Genomic DNA, 19,937 nt, shown 5'->3' on the forward strand with positions numbered 1-19,937 from the left:
GGATCAGACTAAAGAGATTAGGGAAGACCCACAGATCAGCTAGATATGAGCTCACTAATATTCCAAAGGAATATGCAGTGGAGGTGAAGAATAGATTTAAAGGACTGGACTTAGTAGATAGGGTCCCGGAAGAACCATGGACAGAAGTTCACAACATTGTTCAGGAGGCGGCAACAAAATACATCCCAAAGAAAGAGAAAACCAAGAAGGCAAAATGGCTGTCTGCTGAGACACTAGAAGTAGCCCAAGAAAGAAGGAAAGCAAAAGGCAACAGTGATAGGGGGAGATATGCCCAATTAAATGCAAAATTCCAGAGGTTAGCCAGAAGAGATAAGGAATCATTTTTAAACAAGCAATGCACAGAAGTGGAAGAAGACAATAGAATAGGAAGGACAAGAGACCTCTTCCAGAAAATTAGAAACATCGGAGGTAAATTCCAGGCAAAAAAGGGTATGATCAAAAACAAAGATGGCAAGGACCTAACAGAAGAAGGAGAGATCAAGAAAAGGTGGCAAGAATATACGGAAGACCTGTATAGGAAGGATAACAATATCGGGGATAGCTTTGACGGTGTGGTCAGTGAGCTAGAGCTAGACATCCTGAAGAGTGAGGTTGAGTGGGCCTTAAGAAGCATTGCTAATAACAAGGCAGCAGGAGATGACGGCATCCCAGCTGAACTGTTCAAAATCTTGCAAGATGATGCTCTCATGGTAATGCATGCTTGTTGTTGTTTATTCGTTTAGTCGCTTCTGACTCTTCGTGACTTCATGGACCAGCCCACGCCAGAGCTTCCTGTCAGTCGTCAACACCCCCAGCTCCCCCAGGGACGAGTCCATCACCTCTAGAATATCATCCATCCCCCTTGCCCTTGGTTGGCCCCTCTTCCTTTTGCCCTCCACTCTCCCTAGCATCAGCATCTTCTCCAGGGTGTCCTGTCTTCTCATTATGCGGCCAAAGTATTTCAGTTTTGTCTTTGACATCACTCCCTCAAGTGAGCAGTCTGGCTTTATTTCCTGGAGGATGGACTGGTTGGATCTTCTTGCAGTCCAAGGCACTCTCAGAATTTTCCTCCAACACCACAGTTCAAAAGCATCTATCTTCCATCTCTCAGCCTTCCTTATGGTCCAGCTCTCGCAGCCATATGTTACTAGGGGGAATACCAATGCGCCAGCAAATTTGGAAAACTCAAGAATGGCCATCAGATTGGAAAAAATCAACTTATATCCCCATACCAAAAAAGGGAAACACTAAACTATCTATCAAACTATCGAACAGTGGCACTCATTTCACATGCCAGTAAGGTAATGCTGAAGATCCTGCAAGGTAGACTTCAGCAATTCATGGAGCGAGAATTGCCAGATGTACAAGCTGGGTTTAGAAAAGGCAGAGGAACTAGGGACCAAATTGCCAATATCCGCTGGATAATGGAGAAAGCCAGGGAGTTTCAGGAAAACATCTATTTCTGTTTTATTGACTATTCTAAAGCCTTTGCCTGTGTGGACCATAACAAACTGTGGCAAGTTCTTAGTGGTAAGGGGATACCAAGTCATCTTGTCTGCCTCCTGAAGAATCTGTACAACGACCAAGTAGTAACAGTAAGAACAGACCACGGAACAACGGACTGGTTTAAGATTGGGAAAGGAGTACAGCAGTGCTGTATACTCTCACCCTACCTATTCAACTTGTTCGCAGAACACATCATGCGACAAGCTGGGCTTGAGGAATCCAAGGCTGGAGTTAAAATCGCTGGAAGAAACATTACCAATCTCAGATATGCAGATGATACCACTTTGATGGCTGAAAGCAAAGAGGAACTGAGGAGCCTTATGATGAAGGTGAAAGAAGAAAGTGCAAAAGCTGGCTTGCAGCTAAACCTCAAAAAAACCAAGATTATGGCAACCAGCTTGATTGATAACTGGCAAATAGAGGGAGAAAATGTAGAAGCAGTGAAAGACTTTGTATTTCTAGGTGTGAAGATTACTGCGGATGCTGACTGCAGTCAGGAAATCAGAAGACATTTAATCCTTGGGAGAAGAGCAATGACAAATCTCGATAAAATAGTTAAGAGCAGAGACATCACACTGACAATGAAGGTCCGCATAGTTAAAGCAATGGTGTTCCCCGTAGTAACATATGGCTGCGAGAGCTGGACCATAAGGAAGGCTGAGCGAAGGAAGATCGATGCTTTTGAACTGTGGTGTTGGAGGAAAATTCTGAGAGTGCCTTGGACTGCAAGAAGATCAAACCAGTCCATCCTCCAGGAAATAAAGCCAGACTGCTCACTTGAGGGAATGATATTAAAGGCCAAACTGAAATACTTTGGCCACATAATGAGAAGACAGGACACCCTGGAGAAGATGGTGATCCTAGGGAGAGTGGAGGGCAAAAGGAAGAGGGGCCGACCAAGGGCAAGGTGGATGGATGATATTCTAGAGGTGACAGACTTGTCCCTGGGGGAGCTGGGGGTGTTGACGACCGACAGGAAGCTCTGGCGTGGGCTGGTCCATGAAGTCACGAAGAGTCGGAAGCGACTGAACGAATAAACAACAAAACAACAACTTCTTGTTGCATCATATCACCTGTCCAATATTTGATGCAAATCATTTGGGTTCTTGGCCAACAACATGGCATCATGTCCTTATGTGCTTTACTTCCATCGTATGCTGTACCACTTATTGCATTCAACAGCCCATCTTTGTGCAAAACATTGCATAATTCACACCTATCCTCTTTAGCACATACTTTCCCCAAATCTAGTAACTTTCTTTCTCCGATTCATGCATTTCTCTTTTTTAAATAGGAATTTATTAAGTTTGGAAAAAAGATAAAAACTACAAAAAAGAAGAAAAAACTACAAAAAAAAAAGAGAAACTAAACAATGTGAAACACAAGAAAAAAAGAATTTTGAAAGATTACATAAGAAGTGACTTCTGACTTTCAACAAGAATATACAACAATTTCCATAATTAAACCCTGACTCTGTATCAAACCAAGATCACACCAAATCATACCATTAGCACATTGTAAAAATCACTAAATACAATCACTCCTTCCCTTTATATTTTATTTATACACACACACACACACACACACACATATATATAAACCTCTAAATCAGCTTCCCTCCCCCAAAAAACATTTATTTAATCATTTCCTTCCCACTACTATTCTATATATTTCCATACACTATGATAAAAATCAGATAATAAAACATATAAATTGTCTATTTTTATATTTAATAATGCTACAACAATCTTAACCCAATTAAACCTAAAACCAAGCAATTATTATTATACCTTATAAATCTTAAGAATCAAACAAACCTTAAAAATAATCCGATAGACCTTTATTTTTAAAAGGGCTCCATGGGGAACCTCTGACCCAACAGCGTCTCCTCCGAGTTAAAATCCGTGGACGCTCGACAGCAAATGGCGTTGGGGATTCTGTTAATGGCACAAGTGCCGCCGAATAACGTCTGGCCGATGCTGCCGTGGGCTGAATTACTTCCGTCCTGTTTAAAGGCTGCGTTATTGCCTGAGTGCTTCCCTTTGCTCATTTAGCACAATATAGTTCTGCCACTTGTATTTTCAGCCTTCTGTCTTGTTCCAGGAGGAAGAGGAAAAGCTGACCTGGCGAGACCGGACCCCTGGCTACCTGGTGAACCTTGCTTCTATCTTGTTTATGGTAATTTCCCTTGCCTTCTTTTCCCTTGAGGGCTACAGAGAGTTTGCACTGACACTGTGGATCACGCTGAGCAGGTTCTTCCAGCTGAGTCTTCCAGCGCGGATCTTCCACCTGAAGCACCCCATCAGAGATAGATTACTTTGGCCAGTGTCTCTCAACCTTGGCAACGTTAAGACGGGTGGACCCCCAACTGCCAGAATTCCCCACCCAGCCATACTGGCTGGGGAATTTTGGGAGTTGAAGTCCACCCATCTTAATGTTGCCAAGGTTGAGAAACACGGACTTTGACGTTCCTTTCCAGTCCCTGTCAGCCAAGTCCAGCTATGACTCAATGTTTGGTGCAGGGTTTGACATCTGATCAATAAACCTTCTTGATAGATTGAAGTATTTGAAATGTGCCAGCAGTGCCCATAGCAAGTTCTTCAAGTAAAATAATCCACCGGTGGTAATGGCTTTCTGGGTTTCTTAGATGAGATGCTTCCTGGAAGCCAATCCTATGGATGTCTGGGTGTTGGGGGGACAGGACAGGAGGAGGCATGTCATGCACACTATGAGATTATCGCAGAAAGGACATGGATTTTGTGCAATGACTTTGTGGTATGTATTGGGCCATTGTGGCTTCTACCATGTTACTCTCGGCATCCTTCAAGAGTGTTTGTTTGCATCCTTCCCTGCCAAGGGAGCAGCAGTGAAGGCTGGTTGCTTAGGCACAGCAGAGAGCCAGCCTGAGAGCAAACTGGCCCAACATTTGACAGCACAGAATGGTGGGTCTTCTTCCTGGACCCCAAATTGTACAAAATTGACCTTCTCAAACTAAGCCTATTTTTAAAAAAATAAGCACTGGAAATGACTTGTCTCCTGTCAAGTCCAAAATAGACTTTTGATTGATTGAATTTATATGGTCTTCCATCTCAGATCCATGACTCTTGGTGGCTAACAATGATTAAAAACAAGATAGAAGCATTATAACAAAACAATAAATAACATGTGCAGCAGCCAAGATAAAAGACCAACACAACAATTAACACAACCAGGATATGGGCTCAACAAGACACCTGGAGCCCAAGGCCCAGTAACAAAACCAGGTCTTCAAGGCCTTATGAAAGGCCAGCAGGGTCAGACAAGTCTACTGTTTGGGGGAATGATGCTCCAGGGGTCAGGCCCCACAACAGAAAGGGCCCTCTTCCTGGGCCCCACCAGATGATACTCCATAATGGATGGGATCCAGAGCAGGCCTCTCCAGTTGGATCTGACAGGACGGGGAGAAGCAACTGTTGGAATTATCAGGGGTCAACTCAGCATTGTCTCATAAGCATAAGGGGGTCTCTCTAGTAAACACATCTCTATTGTGCTTGTGGGATGTCATAAGGGTCACCTGATTTCCACTTCCTCCTCCTCCTTGGGCTTGGGGATTAACAATCTCCATTACCCTTCTGGCAGACCTGCCAGCAGGAGATGCTGCAGAATGCAGCTCTCGTCCTTTTCACCTTGCTTGCACACAGACTTTCTATTTCCATAGAAAGTGTCTACAAAGAACCTGTGATGATTATGTACTTTCTACTATGAATCTACTGAATGAAAGTAAGCTATCTCTATTTTTCTTCATCTAACTACTATGTGAAGATTGAATTTATTTTCTGAATGTAATTAAACTTAATGTGCAAGTTTTGGGTCATGCTTCTACTCTGCAAGATTGCTGTTAGCTGCTTGGAGTTCTTTTATTAACCTTTAAAACTCCATCAGCAACCAGGGAGAGGTGGTCCTGCAAGTAATCCAGCCTGCGACTAATAACAGGGCAGGACTGTCCACTGTCATGGCCTCATGCTCTGCACAGTCTTTCCCAGCTGCTTTTCCACCCACCCACCCAGCCTGCAAGCACGGAGCCCTTTTTTCATCCCTCACCCCTCTTTTCTTCCTGTTTGTCTCACCCAGGAATGGAGGCTTTGCCACCACAACCCTGGCCATGCTGCTGGGTTCCAAGCCGCCCCAATTATTTTTAGAAGCCTTTTTAAGAAACAAATGAATAAGACAAAAAGACCAAGGAGCAACAGCCAGTGACCACTTACCCACACAAAGGCTTTGCTTTGCTCAGGGTTCTGCTCTGCCAGCCAGTCCAGGCCGCCTTTGGGGTCCTTCCCAAGCTGGCCCTCAGGGTTTCAAGCCTCACTGGCAAGCTTGCAGGCACCCCCCCCCCCACTTTGGAAGGGTCTTCTTGTTCCACCTCACCTCACCTGAGTGTGCAATTAATAAGGAAAAAGTGATGGAAGTCCCCCTGAAAGTCACAGGAGTTATAGTTTTAAGCAGGGCTCCAGTTTTATTATCTTGTGTCACCCCATCAATTGCATTGTATAAACAGAAGGAGATTTGGTGAAATTATGGGAGCTTTTACATTTTTGACCAATAGAGGAGCTAGGGCTATAAATTATATTCTCACCCCAAATGTCTGGTGTGAATATAAACAGCCCCTTTCTGCTTCTGCTTCTGCTTCGCCCAAATATTATGGCAAGGCTAAGAGGGTGGGTTTCTGGCTGACTGATTATATTACCAGTTCTCCAGAAGACAAACAATCTGGTCTTTCCACTTTCAACATCTGTATAAATACTAATATCTTTAAATCACCTGGGCAGCCATTAGTAGCCTTCAGGATTGTGCACAGTGAAACCCACAGCATCTTGGGCAACATCGGCCAGCCAAAGGGCTGCCCCTTTGCAATTAAAGTGGCTCTCTCAGGAATGGAAGGCAGCAGTGGAAAGCAAAGGGGCCCCCCAGGCTGGGAGGGGGTCCTGACTTCTGAAGGAGCTTCTCTGGGAGAGAATCATGGGGGAGGGTGTTGCTACTAGTTTCTGAGATGCACTGGCCATCTGAAAGGGCTGTGCTAAAGTGAGGTTTTCCCTTTGGGTCCTCTACTTTCCCTTGGGGTGCTGGATCTTCTGCCCTTATTTTGCGAGGTGCTTCTTCACTCTGAATCCATCTGCCTGTGCACGGTGTTATCTATGTGCCAATTTGCAGCATCAATCAGAAAGGGATCTGTCAGATAAATTGGTAATCATAATAAATATGATCTGGTGTAACCCTTTGGGAGGCTTTGATAAATGTAATAATTTTTGCTCTGCAAATTAACCTTTTGGAATCCTTGTATAATGGCTACCTATCTGGGCTTCATTTTTTCACTCTATCCAGTGTGCGGGTATTTGTTATATCCATACTCAGAGGGATAAGCCTATTTGTTTGGAAGCAAGATGGGCTCCGTATTAAGAATGTTAGTAATAGAGTCTCTCCTTCAGGAGCAAAACAGGATTCCCCCAAAGGGCAATGGATTTGGTCAGAAGGAAAGCAAAAAGAAGATTATAGATGCAGAAGACCTTGAGTGGAGATCTATGTCCTATGCATATTATGACAGCAAGCAGAAATTTGTGATTGCCTGGCTAATAAAGGGATACCTTTCTGTACTCTACCTAAAAGGGACAATCTTGCTTGTGGGAGCGTTTCCTATCACCGAAGAATGCAAGAAGCTGCTGAATTGATCACCGAACCTTTCAGAAATAAAGTTTTTCCTCTTTTTTAAGTTCATAATTATTCAGCCACGGTCAGTGAGTTTCATAAGGGAATCTACACATATGTCATTCTATTAATACCCGTGTTTCTTTCCAGATCTCACTGACCTTTTCCATAGTCACTGGCGTGATTGCATACCGGATAACCACAGCGGCCGCACTCTCAATGAGCACCAACGGGTCAACCAAGTCCAATGTGCGAGTCACAGTGACTGCGACGGCCGTCATCATTAACCTCGTGGTGATTCTAATCCTGGATGAGATTTATGGAGTTGTTGCCAAAAAGTTGACAGAAATGGGTAATCTTATTTTTTTCTGAAGATAAGCAACTTATCCTAAGTAAATGTTTTTCTCCCACGAGTAGGACTTTTTATGCACCGGATCCTATTTGTGCCCCCATTTGCACTTATTAAACTCTGAGGTTCCTGGGATTTTCTTTATTCAATTTATGAGCTGCCTAATCTCGAAAGCAGCTGAATGTTCCCCAGCGAGAACATCCGTGATGGTGGCGTGCCAGGGCTCCCTTTCCATACAACCACTAGAGATGTTCTTGGGGGAGGGGGGCTTGGGGGGGCATCCTCTCCATTTGTGCACAAACCACAACAGGCTTAGCCACAGCTGGGGCTTATCCTAGAAGCAACCGCAGGAATCCCCTTCAGACCGGCAGGGTCTCCTCAGTGCACAGAAAAGGCAATGTGAAGGCAGAACGGGCAACAGGCCTTGACAGCACAACAGATGTAAGAAGGGCTGCAGTGCCCTCTTTCACTGAAACAGAGATGCCAGGCTGCTTGGGCACCCAAAGGGGTTCAGGGTGGCCTCCGTGGATCTCCTGTTCCCCAATCTTGCTGCTGAAATTGAGTGTTCCTCAGTGCTGACGTATACCAGTGGCAAAAGGAGAAAACATACCTTCTGCCCCTTCACATCCCTTCCTTTGCCTCTGCATCTCCTTTTTACCTTCCATTTTTGCAACCTAATTATCTCTCTCTTTCTGCCTTCCTCCTCTTCTCCTTGCCTTGGTCTTCTCTGGCTCCAGCCTCTTCTCCCTGCATGCTTGGAATCTATTCTGAGTCTGTTCAGGTTTTTATTTTTTTTGAGATGGGCAAAAAGAGGGAAGATTTGCTGCCCAGGGAGCATGAAACCAAGAAAGAGGGGGACTTCGTGTTCCCTGTGGGATGTCACTTGTTTGGTGGGTAGGTGCAAGTGAACTTGCTGCCGAATTCCCAGCAAGTTCACTTGCACCTCCTTTCATTGTAAGAAACCAGGATTCTACCAGCAGAGTGCTGGGGGTGGTGCCTTTGGTGAAGATATTTGTGGCTATGAGAGAGAACAAGTGGAAAGGGGAAACACAATTCAGTAAATTAACTGAAGAAATTCATCTGACATTGAGGATGAATTAATTGTACCCTAACTGGAGAGGAAATTTTAACTAATTCTTCTTTATTAATCATTCTACTCTTTTGTAAATTTTACTGCATGGGGTCTCTAAAGGGGAAGTTTTAAATAAATAGAATAATTTATACTCCATAGTTTAATTTTTTAAAGAAATCGGTCTCTGTGCCTGGCCCCAATCACATTTGACTTTGGTTCAAAGGGAGATGGAGGTCTCACCCGCCCAGCCTTAGACCCCCAGGGCACTAGAATTCTTGAAAAACAATGTTGGGAGTGGGGTTTAACATCATTAAATTATTTTTGATTAGCACTTAAGTTAAAGGCTGTTGCAGCACTAAGTTAAATTCTTTAAAAATCTATCATTTGTGTCTATATTTGGAACACTTTTAAAAGAAAATTATGAAAATGTTTCCCAGTCATGCTTTAATAAGCATGAAAATACAGTTATTGCTGTTTTCTTTGGTTTTCTTTTCACAAAAAGTAGATTGTGAAATTAGTTTAGAGAAGTGTTTCTCAACCTTGGCAACTTGAAGATGTATGGACTTCAACTCCCAGAATTCCCCAGCCAGCATAGCTATGCTGGCTGGGGAATTCTGGGAGTTGAAGTCCATACATCTTCAAGTTGCCACGGTTGAGAAACACTGGTTTAGAGGAATCACTTCCGCTTCTCTGAATCTGCATCAGTCCAACCCATGAAAAGGAGGAGGAAGGCTGATCTAAGCTACTTCATCCCAAGCTGTCCTTCTCTGCCATGAGCCCTGCCATACATACTCATTCTTTCCCTCCCTTCGCTGTTCCTTCTTCATTCTTCCACGGATGGATGAAATTAGTGGAACTCATTCTGGAAACCCAGATCTTCAGAGAAGGCAGGGGCGAACGTGATCCCAAGATGGAGGGTAGAGCAGGGGCCTTGGTGCAGAAGGAGCCATGTCCTCTAACCTTCTTGGAAGCTGCAGTGAGATAATTGTGGGAGCTGAGGAAAAACTAGAAAGGATGTTGCCCTTGGAAACAGAAGCATCCTTGGCTGAAATGGGGGGGGGGGGACGCTGAGAGACAAGCACAGCTCACGTAGGGCAAGTTGTGGGAATTCAGATGCCACCACGTAGTCCCAGGCCCATGTGGGTTCTCAACCAGGTCTGAGGATTCTCTGGGCTCTCCAGTGTCATACATACCTATCATGTTTTGTTTGTGCAAACCACATTTGAAGCCAGCAATTCATCCTGTATAAGCTGATCAAGCACAACTCAGGTCTTGTTTGAGGCTGGTGTCAAGAAGCTTCCATTCCCTGCAAAATCTTTTTGCAGAAATAAAATGGAATTGTGACTCTCTGAATGACAGAATATGGCTTTGCTGGGCCAGAATGTGACTTTTCCAAATCCAGAATATATTTTTCCAGAAACTGCAAAACTACATTTGTTTGTGTCACTTACATCAGCAGTACTTAGCAAGTCTTCTTTCCTTCTGTTTTCTCCATGGCAGAGGTACCAAAAACAGAAAAAACATTTGAGGAGAGGTTAATTCTGAAGGCCTTCCTGCTGAAGTTTGTTAATTCCTATGCACCCATTTTTTATGTGGCTTTTTTTAAGGGAAGGTAAGTTGAATCAGATTTATTAGCACGCAGATTCTAATACATGGCCCTGTCTGATGTGTTATTGTTAGGACTGTTTTAGTCCGGGCTGCCCAGGGTGCTGTGCGTTTTTAACTGCTTTTATAGCACTCGTATTTGTAAGCTGTCCAGAGTCTGTGCGAATGGGCAGCTATAATAAACCTAATAAATAAATAACATCCAGCCATGTTGTAATGTTTAGCAGTATCAGTAAAGCAGATGTTGCACATCCTGATCACTCCCTCCTCCCACAATGTGGGGGAAGTGGGAAGGAATCCCACCCTTGGAGGAGCTGCAGCTTGGCCCCATGCATGTGCCCTTTAGCAGGGGGTCTTGGATCCATCCTAGCTCCCCGGGGACAGGAGAAACCTTTCTCTTTCCATCCGCCAAATTCCTGGCATCGGCTTCCAAAGGACGTGAAGTGTGTGTGGAGTTTCCATGCTGAGCAGCAGAGAAGGGACGGCTTTTGTTCTTGGTGCCAGATGTCTTGGGAGGTCTGCAAATGTCACAAAGCGGGTGTGTGGCCATCCGCAGCATCTTAATTCTATTTTATGGGCAGCCCCATTTAAGGTCTGTGCTGGGGAGCCATACCTGGTCCTGAGATTTCCAGGGGAGGGGGGTCTGCTTCTGTCCTTTCCTTGGAGGAGGGCCCATGCCTAAAGCAGGTTTTCAAACCATTCAGGCTTTTGCTTCCTCTGAAGACCATGGGAAATCGCACTCCCCGCCCCCATCCAGCAAATGAGCGAGGCAATTTCTGCAGAATCACAGCCACAAAAACGGGGGCCGGAAGCCGCAAGTGGCCCTGGGAAGGGATGGGTGTATCTGTAAAAAGGGTAGAATTTTAAAACATCATCACAAAATTTCCCCCAGAGGCTTCTACCTACAGGTGGCCCTGTTTCCCCACAATTTTTGCTGGCAAAAATCTGAGGCTTTGCAGGCCTCTTTCTTCAATTGAAATAACTGCCTCGATGAACAGAAGGACTTGGCCAACTTTGTACTGTTTATTTGTGTATATATATGGTTTGCTGCAAATGAATCATTGTGAATCATGGTGCTTTTTTTCTGTTACTGGTCTCACCCATATATCTGTCTGTCCTCAGGTTTGTCGGCCGCCCTGGCCAGTACGTGTACATGTTTGCTGGTTACCGAATGGAAGAGGTAATTGCCCATATATAATCTTCTACATGGAACATATTTTTTAAAAAATCAGAGTTTTCATGGCTCTGCTGTGATCAGGCTGAGATTATAATTTCCAATCCTTGTGATCAGCATTGTGTTTCCAGTGTAAGTTAGAAACATAATCAGAATTAAAGACTACTCCATGAAATTGGTTGACGGTAGACTCAGGACCAGAAAAAGGCTCTTTTTCTGCACACCACTTCTGGCTTCTCCAGGTCTCAGCAAAAGCGTAGCCATGAGCAAAGGAAAGCACACGCTAGTCTCAACTGATCTTCACAAAGGAGAGGGAGAGGGAGGAGGCACTAAGATGATCTGCCCTGGGGGCCTCATGGATCCTGCTGGATGCCAGTAAGGACTTGGGGAATTTTCCTGCAAGAGTCATGGCTCTTACTGGAGTCCAAGACCAGAGGACCCTTTGCTCAGCTTTGGCCAGTTCAAAAGTTACAGCCCTTTTAAGAGCAGGAGGCATGTCCTCATTGCTTCACAACAAGACTTCTGCAATGTGCTTTACTTAGGGTTGCCCTGGAAAACTATCTGGAAACCACGGTTGGTGCAGAATTCTGGAAGAGCAAGAGTGATATTGTGGGCAGGACCTGTAGGTTTCTGAGTCCAATTCAAGGTGGTAGCCATGGCCTGCAAAGCCCTGTGTGGCATGGGTCCAGGCTACCTCAGGGGCTACATGAGAGGAAATGCTGAGGGATCCCTGCCCTTAAAAAGCCTGGAAAGAGGTCCTGTCCCTGTGGAAGGATTCCCCCTCCCCCACTCTGAGATCCAGAGGTCCCCAACTTTGCAAATGTTTAGGAAAATCACAAAGAACTTTCCATAAGCCTTTAACCACTCCTTTTAATTTGCTGTGTTTTTATCTTAAATTTTTAATTATTGTATTTCAATTTTAGAACTTTTTAAGTATGTGAGCCAGCTTGAATAGTTTTGAAGTGAGTGGGATAGAAAGGAGGCAAACATACAAACAAGCAAACAAATATTAGGATTGTGGAAGAAAGACTTTTCATTACAAACACCATGAAACTTGGTTAAATATCCATTCTAAGTTGAGAGGCTGTAGTTTCAAGTGCAAAGCAGGCCATTTTGGGTTATTTTGCTCTCAAGAGGCAGTCTCCCACTCAAAATAGGGCATTCTGTGAATTTTGAAAAGAAACATCTTGCACTTCCCTACAAAATATTTCTACTGCCCCTGAAGTTTTGAATTTGGTATGGTGTAGTGGTTAGGGTACCAGGCTAGAAACCAGGAGACCCTGAGTTCTCATCCTGCCTTAGGCACAAAGCCAGCTGGGTGACCCTGGGCCAGTCCCTCTTTTCAGCCCCAGGAAGAAGAAGGCAAACCACTTCTGAAATCATGCCAGGAAAACTGCAGGGACTTGTCCAGGCAGTCACCAGGAATCAACACTGACTCAAAAGTGCGTGCGCGCGCACACATACACACAAAGTTTTGAATGGTCTTCTGTAATAAGACACACCCTGCAAAGGCCTTCCCACAGCTTGGGGGCATCAGCAGGGGGAGATCTTTATTGCTAGTAGAGTAATGTAACAGAATCTGGAATGCTTGTGAAAACAATTCTCCAGATCAACTTATACCTAGCATAATAAAGGCAGAGGCACTCTGAGTCCGTTCTCTCTCCTCTGGACTTAAGGATCCTTCTCTGCAACGGTCTTGCTTCCTCCTCTGTGGTTGTTAGACATGCCATCACAGACACATAAAATAGGGAAGGGGCTTTGATCTTACCGTTGCAGCTTCCATCTTGACTTCTTTTCAGCCCCCCACCATATGCTGTGCCGAACTGCTGCCACCTCCAATCAATCACACTGAGGATCCTAAAGAGCATCCAGGACTCCAATATCTTGTGGTGTTCCTTCCTTTTCAGTCTGCTAAGATGACCAGAAGAAATGTCCAACATACATTCTCAAGTTTCAATTAGCAGCAAACTCAGAAGTGCTAGTCCCAAGAGGTGGGGGCTTGGAAAAGGAGGCCAATATTCCACCTTCTTCTTCAAGACAGTGGAGTTATTCATGATTAGTAGACTCAACTTATCTGAAATCTTGAGTAACTCAGATGAAATCCAGTCTGGAGTTATTTGTTAAATTGATGAAGCTGCACATTCTGGTTTTGCCACACAGACATTTCTCTGGAAGGCCAGGGCATCTAAACCCTCCCTGCATTCTCCTCTGGCCCCAAGCCTTGAGGAGGCTGGTGTGCCTGACTTTTATGCCTTCCTGTGTGTTTCTCTTGCCTTGCAGTGTGCTCCTGGAGGATGCCTGATGGAACTTTGCATTCAGCTCAGCATCATCATGTTGGGGAAACAGCTGATTCAGAACAATATCTTTGAAATAGGCGTCCCGTATGTATTTCAATTGCTCTCTCTGCTTTTCTGTGCTGCAAGAACACAGTATGCAGTGTGGGTGGGCCTTCTTGGGGGTTCAGAGGCCTGGACCATTTGCTGCCCCCAGTGTTGGTGGAAAACAAAATGAAGCACCCAAAAAGAAGAAGAGGGAGATTTAACCTTTATCTGAAACCATAAGGGAGAAGATTTTAAGCAACGTACCATGAGTCAGGTAAAGCTTTAACTCGCATCTGGAGTCCGCAGTGAAGGTGGGAAAATCGAACAGCTGCAAGGTTGGGAGTGCTCCTGGGTCCAGAGAGCCTACATGCAGTCCTCAACCTATGACCATTTGTTCAGTGACCGAAGTTACGACGGTGCTGAATGAATGGTGGTTACCACTGGTCCTCGAGATTCTGGCCATCCCAGCACCCCCATGGTCACATGATGGTGATCTGGGCGTGTGATCCCCATTTGCAACCTTCTCTGCCAACTTCTCACAAGCAAAGTCGATGGGGAAGCTGGCAGGGAAGGGTGCAAGTCGCTGGGGTAAGTCTCCCCACCTGTACTCCCTCCCCAGCCCCTCTGCACTCATGCCATGCCAGCCACTTGTGCACCCCTGCACCCCCTTCTTAACCCATGCCAAGCCTCTCGCACATCCCCTTGCACCCTCGCACACCCTCCTTGACCCTCCCTTGCACCCCTGCGCACCCCCTCACTCCCGTCCCCACCTGGCAGCAGCCACTTGCTGTACCTTCCCGCGGGCCTGGGGCTGGCAACTTCCTGCTGGCTGCCCCACTGACTTTGGCAATTGGTAAATCACAAAGTGATGGGAAAGTTGGGGCTGTCTAGTCACAAAGGGTAAGAATTACCCTGCATCTGTGGTTCCAGGTGGCTCTCAGGGAGGGAGGGAGAGGGAGAGAGAGCGCAAAGCTCCATCATTTTGCAAAGTCCCTTAAAAACGGAATCATTTTCACTGTAGTTGAATTAATGGCATGCTCTTTTATTTTCCCAGGAAATTAAAGAAACTGTTCCGCAAGCTGAAGGACGAGAGGCCAGAGAAGAAGGAAAGCCAGTCTGTTTCGTCCAAACAGCCTCAGCAGTGGGAGCTGGACTATGTCCTGGAGCCGTTCACAGGGCTGACCCCAGAATACATGGAAATGAGTAAGGCCGGGAGCAGCCGCTAGTCCCCGTCATCCTTCCCTCAAAACCTGCTTGAACATGACTTAAGACATACCGGGCTTCCTCTTGTTCATAATGCTCCAGTGCCAGGCTGGCGAAATGCAGCCTTCTATTTGCAGTTAGCAGTTAGAGCAGGGCTTCTCATCCTTGGCCGCTTGAAGATGTGTGGACTTCAATGCCCAGCTTGCTGGCTGGGGAATTCTGGGAGTTGAAGTCCACACATCTTCAAGCGGCCAAGGTTGAGAGACTCTGAGTTAGTGGTTCTGCTGGATACGCCTTTTCTTGAACTTGGAGGCTGCAAGCTCATGCAGGAAGAAGGCTCCGTTTATCTGATTCTGTGGGATGACCTTGGATCAGCCTTCAGTGTACTGTCGAGGAGGGAGGCTTTAATCTGTGGTGGTGACTGTTCTTGCGGTAGGGGATGGTCTCCGAATTGAGCTGTTCCTTTTAGATGTTCGTAACAAGGGAGAATAAACAGCCTCTTGACCTCCTCTGGCCCTCTGAGTGAGGGAGAGGCAGTCTGGTATAAATTGAGTCCCTTTTGCTGTCTGCACTAAAAAATACCTGCCTGGTTCTTTTCTTTCTATTTCTTACAGAATTAAAATTCTGAATGTTTTAAAAACAGATTTCTGGGATGTTTTTCAGATGAAAATTACCCCAGAGGGATTTTTAATACTATGTTCCAGCAGTGGAAGGTCTTAATATAATGTAAGTCGTTTTGTTTGTTTGTTTTGACATAATAACCCCCTTCTGTGTGGAACTGTCAGAAGCACGTGTCTTTTTATGGCACACCTTGTCCTTCCTTTCGTGTGGGTGGCTTTTGGCCAGAAGAAGGCAAGGAGGTGTGGTATTCTGTGGTGCCATCTGTGCCACAGCAAAGCCAGTTTGGCAGATGTGGCAAATCTTCTCCTATGGAATTCCCTGGCAGACTTCTTTGACTACATCTTCTAAACATGGGACTTCATGTTCTTCTCAGGGCAAATCCACCCAAATAATCCTCCATCAATTTATTAAAAGTTCTCTTGAGGCCAAACAGGTGGCTTATGCTGGCATTGCATTAATTTCACCTGGTAGCTGCCTGAATCAAAGTGTTAATTGCCTGAGCTCTTCAAAACCTGGAGATGGTTTAAGTCCAAAGTCCTTCTGAGCATCAGCAGGAAAATAGCAAGGGAAGGACCTCTTGGGGACTGGGAATCTGCTAGTTGGCCTCCATGAGGAACAACAAGAGGAAGCATGGTATGTCTTAAGGATCCTGATCCCTCTGGCAAAAGGCCAATTTGTATCCTGCTGTGTCTTTCCTTGGCATTCTCAGCTATCCATAAGGAGAAGAAGATAAACTTATGCCCCCAATTTTCATCTTGTTTATATTATACTAGATGCTGTACTATAGTGCAGGGTAAACACCAAATTACCCCCTTTCCCTTTGATTCTGGGCTTTGATCATTCTAATTTAGAGTGATCCAATTTTAAAAACAGCGGAAGATGTCTAGATGTAAAAGATTATCAGTTATCTGATAAACAGAGGGATTTAAAAAAACCACTTTCCTTGTAAGTTGAATGAAAAAGATGCACCTCCTGAATGCCATGGATATGTTCGCAGTATACATTATTTCAGTTTAAATTGTGTTGATTATAGGACCATCTGTTTATTGGTGGTAAGAATGGATTGGTGGTAAGAATGGATCACCAGCCGTACAAGTTACCCCAGCTGCTATGGAGGCCCCCCAGGTCAGGGGGATGCAACCCGAGGCTCATGATTCCATCTGGGCTCCAAAAATCTCCAAAAGTTGTTAAAAATGAGGCCTCCTTTGGATCAAATTGATGACAGCATAGACCCTTCCCTGCAGCTTTCTTGGAAAGAGCTAGGAAGCCATTCACTGTAGTTGTTCAACTTCCCACCTTGTCCATCCATCTGTCTGCCTGTCCGTACACCTGTCCATCCATCTGTAGGTCTTTCCACCTGCCCGTCCATCTGTTCATCTGTCTGTCCATCCATTTGTCTGTCCATTTCTCCATCCATCTGTCCATCCCTCCATCCGTCCATCAGTCTGTCCATCCATTTGACCATCTGTCCATCAATCTCTCCATTCTTCTGTCTGTCTGTTCATCTGTATGTCCATCTGTCCATCAGTCTGTCTTTCTGTCTGTCCATCTGTCCATCCATCTGCCTATATATCTCTGTCCATCTGTCCATCCATCTGTCCATCCGACTCTCTGTCCGTGTGTCCATCTGTCTGTCCATCTGTCCATGCATCCCTCAGTCCATCCATTTGTCCATCCATCCTTCTGTCCATCCTTCTGTCAGTCCATCAGTCTGTCCATCTGTCTTTCCGTCCATCTTTCCATCCATCAGTCAGTTCATCCATCCATCTGTCTGCCCATCCGTCTGTCCATCTGTCTTTCCATCCATCTGTCCATCTACCTGTTTGTCCATCCATTTGCCTGTCTGCTTGTCCATCCGTCCTTCTGTCCATCCTTCTGTCCATCTGGCCACCCAGCTGCTTGTCCGTCCATCCATCTGTCCATCCATCCATCCATCTGTCTGTTTTTCTGTCTGTCATTCTGCCCATCCATCCCTCTGTCCCTCTGTCTGTGAGCCTGTCCCTCTGTCAGTCTGTCCATCTGTCTTTTTGTCCATCCATCCTTCTGTCCATCTGTTCTTTGCTAAAAATTCTAAAGAACTCAAAATTCTGCAGAGTATTTTGTCAGCTCCTTATGAAACTTTGGCCCCCTTCTGAATGTTACAATGATTTAATAGCGATGTGGGAATCTCATGAAAAGTCTCATGAAAAGTTAAAAGTGAGGGATATGTTTTCTCTGGCATCATGCCAAAGTAAAATCTGCATTGACCATTCTGTTCATGAACATTGTGAAGGCCTCTTTGCTCATTACCCTCCTTCAAGTTAACAATGATTGATCATTAAGGTGAATATGACATGAGCAACTCGAAGATGATTTAAGCCTGTCTAGGCTGATAAAACTCCTTGACTGTTTTAAGCCAGCAATGGTAGCTCTTCAATAAATGATTTTATAGGAACTGATTTTATTTTTTTTAAAAGGTATTATGAAAATGTCACATAATTAGACAATCCTGGGTTAATCAGGTTATCTGAAATGTGAACTTCTTCACATTATAGAAAGTCCAGAAGACAGAGGTTGCCAATTCAGCTGCAAATGGGTTTTATTTTCTCTTCAAAGAGGAGGCATCAATCAATGCTTTCACAATACCCTTCTGGTGTGAAGCTGGCTGGTGTGTGTGCGCTGTCATTTTTTAGCCAATATTCCAGAAATGGGTTTCAGATAAAATGCTTGAGTTCGAGCTTCTAGTGATCTGCAGAGGGAGAACTCAGGAAGAAGAGTGCAACTTAGCTCTCTTTTCCACATGAAGGTGTGGAGAGTTTTATTAATAAACTTCCTTGATGCCTTCAACAACGGCAGAGCTTCTAATGTACTGGAAAAGTTCTTAAATATTCAGGGAGAGATGTATCTGCCTTGAAAGTAGCCCATGTTGAACTGTATAGCCCAGTCAAACATCAGGAGTTGGCCAAAGGAAATGTTTTATGACATTTTGTATTATGTCATAAAATGTTTTATAAATTTGCCAAATTTCTATTCCACAGGAGTCACAGGTCCCAGATTTTGGATGCATTCTGTGAGTTAGCCCATTTGAGGTACCTTGGTTCAAAAATTGTTGCCCTGCAATGCACCATTTCACCCAGTTGAAGGTTACAAAGGATCAGACAGTCATAGAAATACACCATGAAACCCAACATAACAGATAATTCTTTTCCTTGTAGAGACAGTAAGAGCGTCCTCCATATAAACATTAAGCAAAAGCAGAATTAGATTCAGTAGCTTTAAATCCAACAGGATTAATTTTGAAGATATGGAAATGTTTTCCCCAAAGCAGGAGAATCATCAAAACCTCTTCACACTCAGACATCAACAAATGAAACATCCTTGAACTGAGAACTGCATTCCTCTGTAATCTTCATGACGTTGTAGGATTTGAAAGTTTTGTTTGGGGGCAGCGTGTGGAGGCATGTCGTATACATTAATTACCACTAAAAATACATGGGAAATAATTGCCGGCACTAAGATTTCAAAGGTTTCTGGGCTACAAAATAGAGGGCTTTCTCTGTAAATAAGAAATAATAGAACAGTGTTGTGATGAAAGTAAAGGCCTTGGAGCTGATAAAGATAGTGTCAAATTGTCACTTCGGATCTGGCCTCTGGGACAGAAGGAGAACGGTGCAAGAAAATTTAAGGTTCCTCCATAGCTGGTCAAGCATTAGAGTCTTCTAATCGTTTGTTACCAATGACCTAATCCAAAACTCATTAAATTTAATCTGTGTTATATTATTTTATAATTATTATTTGGAAAAATGCACAGGAATTGATTGTTTGCAAAGTAGAGGGAGTACTACCCGCTGTGCTCAGCCGACTTCTGTTCTATCTCAGAACTCCTTGCAGCCTTCTTTGGCCCAAAGTGGGTGTTGGCATCTAAGCTGACCTCTTGGCTCAAGGTCTGATCAGTCTCCAGTCCAAAACCTACACCAGGCTTGAATCCAACACACTGGCTGCACCTGCATAGCAGAATAACCCAGACTTCTGAGGACCTTGAGTGGCCCTACCTTGGTTCTTCCCACCAGTGGGAGAGGCAGAATTACTCCCTACAGTTCTGTCTGTGGTTTGTTTAGCATGGTATGAAAACCAGGATCTCTGGATTTTTTCCTCCCCAAAATCAGAGTTGGGAGTCATGAAGAAACAGTGGGTTCCAACTCTGGCCTGTTAAGAGACTCAGACTTGATTTTCCAGTTCACATATCACACAAACCAAACAAACCAGATGCTTCTGCACTTTGTTTAGCTGCTTACTATGGGGAGCCAGCAGGAGCTGCACACTTCATGCAAGTAACTCAGAATTCAGCTTAGCAGGACTGTTCAAACACATCCAGTTTCTCAGCCTTATTTCCAGTCCATGCATTTAAAGTGTCTTCACATGCTGGAG

The 19,937-nt window shown here is 44.7% G+C and overlaps 1 protein-coding gene across 2 annotated transcripts in view; it reads left to right on the top strand.

The window, feature by feature from the left end:
- The window catches only part of ANO2 (anoctamin 2), a 126,108-nt gene that overhangs the window by 93,287 nt on the left and 12,884 nt on the right, over positions 1-19,937 (top strand). For both annotated transcript variants that reach the window (XM_063308379.1, XM_063308380.1), the window contains exons 13-18: positions 3,613-3,684; positions 7,336-7,537; positions 10,107-10,218; positions 11,334-11,391; positions 13,666-13,766; positions 14,761-14,909. In XM_063308379.1, coding sequence (XP_063164449.1) covers positions 3,613-3,684; positions 7,336-7,537; positions 10,107-10,218; positions 11,334-11,391; positions 13,666-13,766; positions 14,761-14,909 — 694 coding nt within the window. The remainder of the gene's footprint in view (positions 1-3,612; positions 3,685-7,335; positions 7,538-10,106; positions 10,219-11,333; positions 11,392-13,665; positions 13,767-14,760; positions 14,910-19,937) is intronic.

The sequence above is a fragment of the Candoia aspera genome, chromosome 7, assembly GCF_035149785.1.
Source record: "Candoia aspera isolate rCanAsp1 chromosome 7, rCanAsp1.hap2, whole genome shotgun sequence".
NCBI classification, from domain to species: domain Eukaryota; kingdom Metazoa; phylum Chordata; class Lepidosauria; order Squamata; family Boidae; genus Candoia; species Candoia aspera.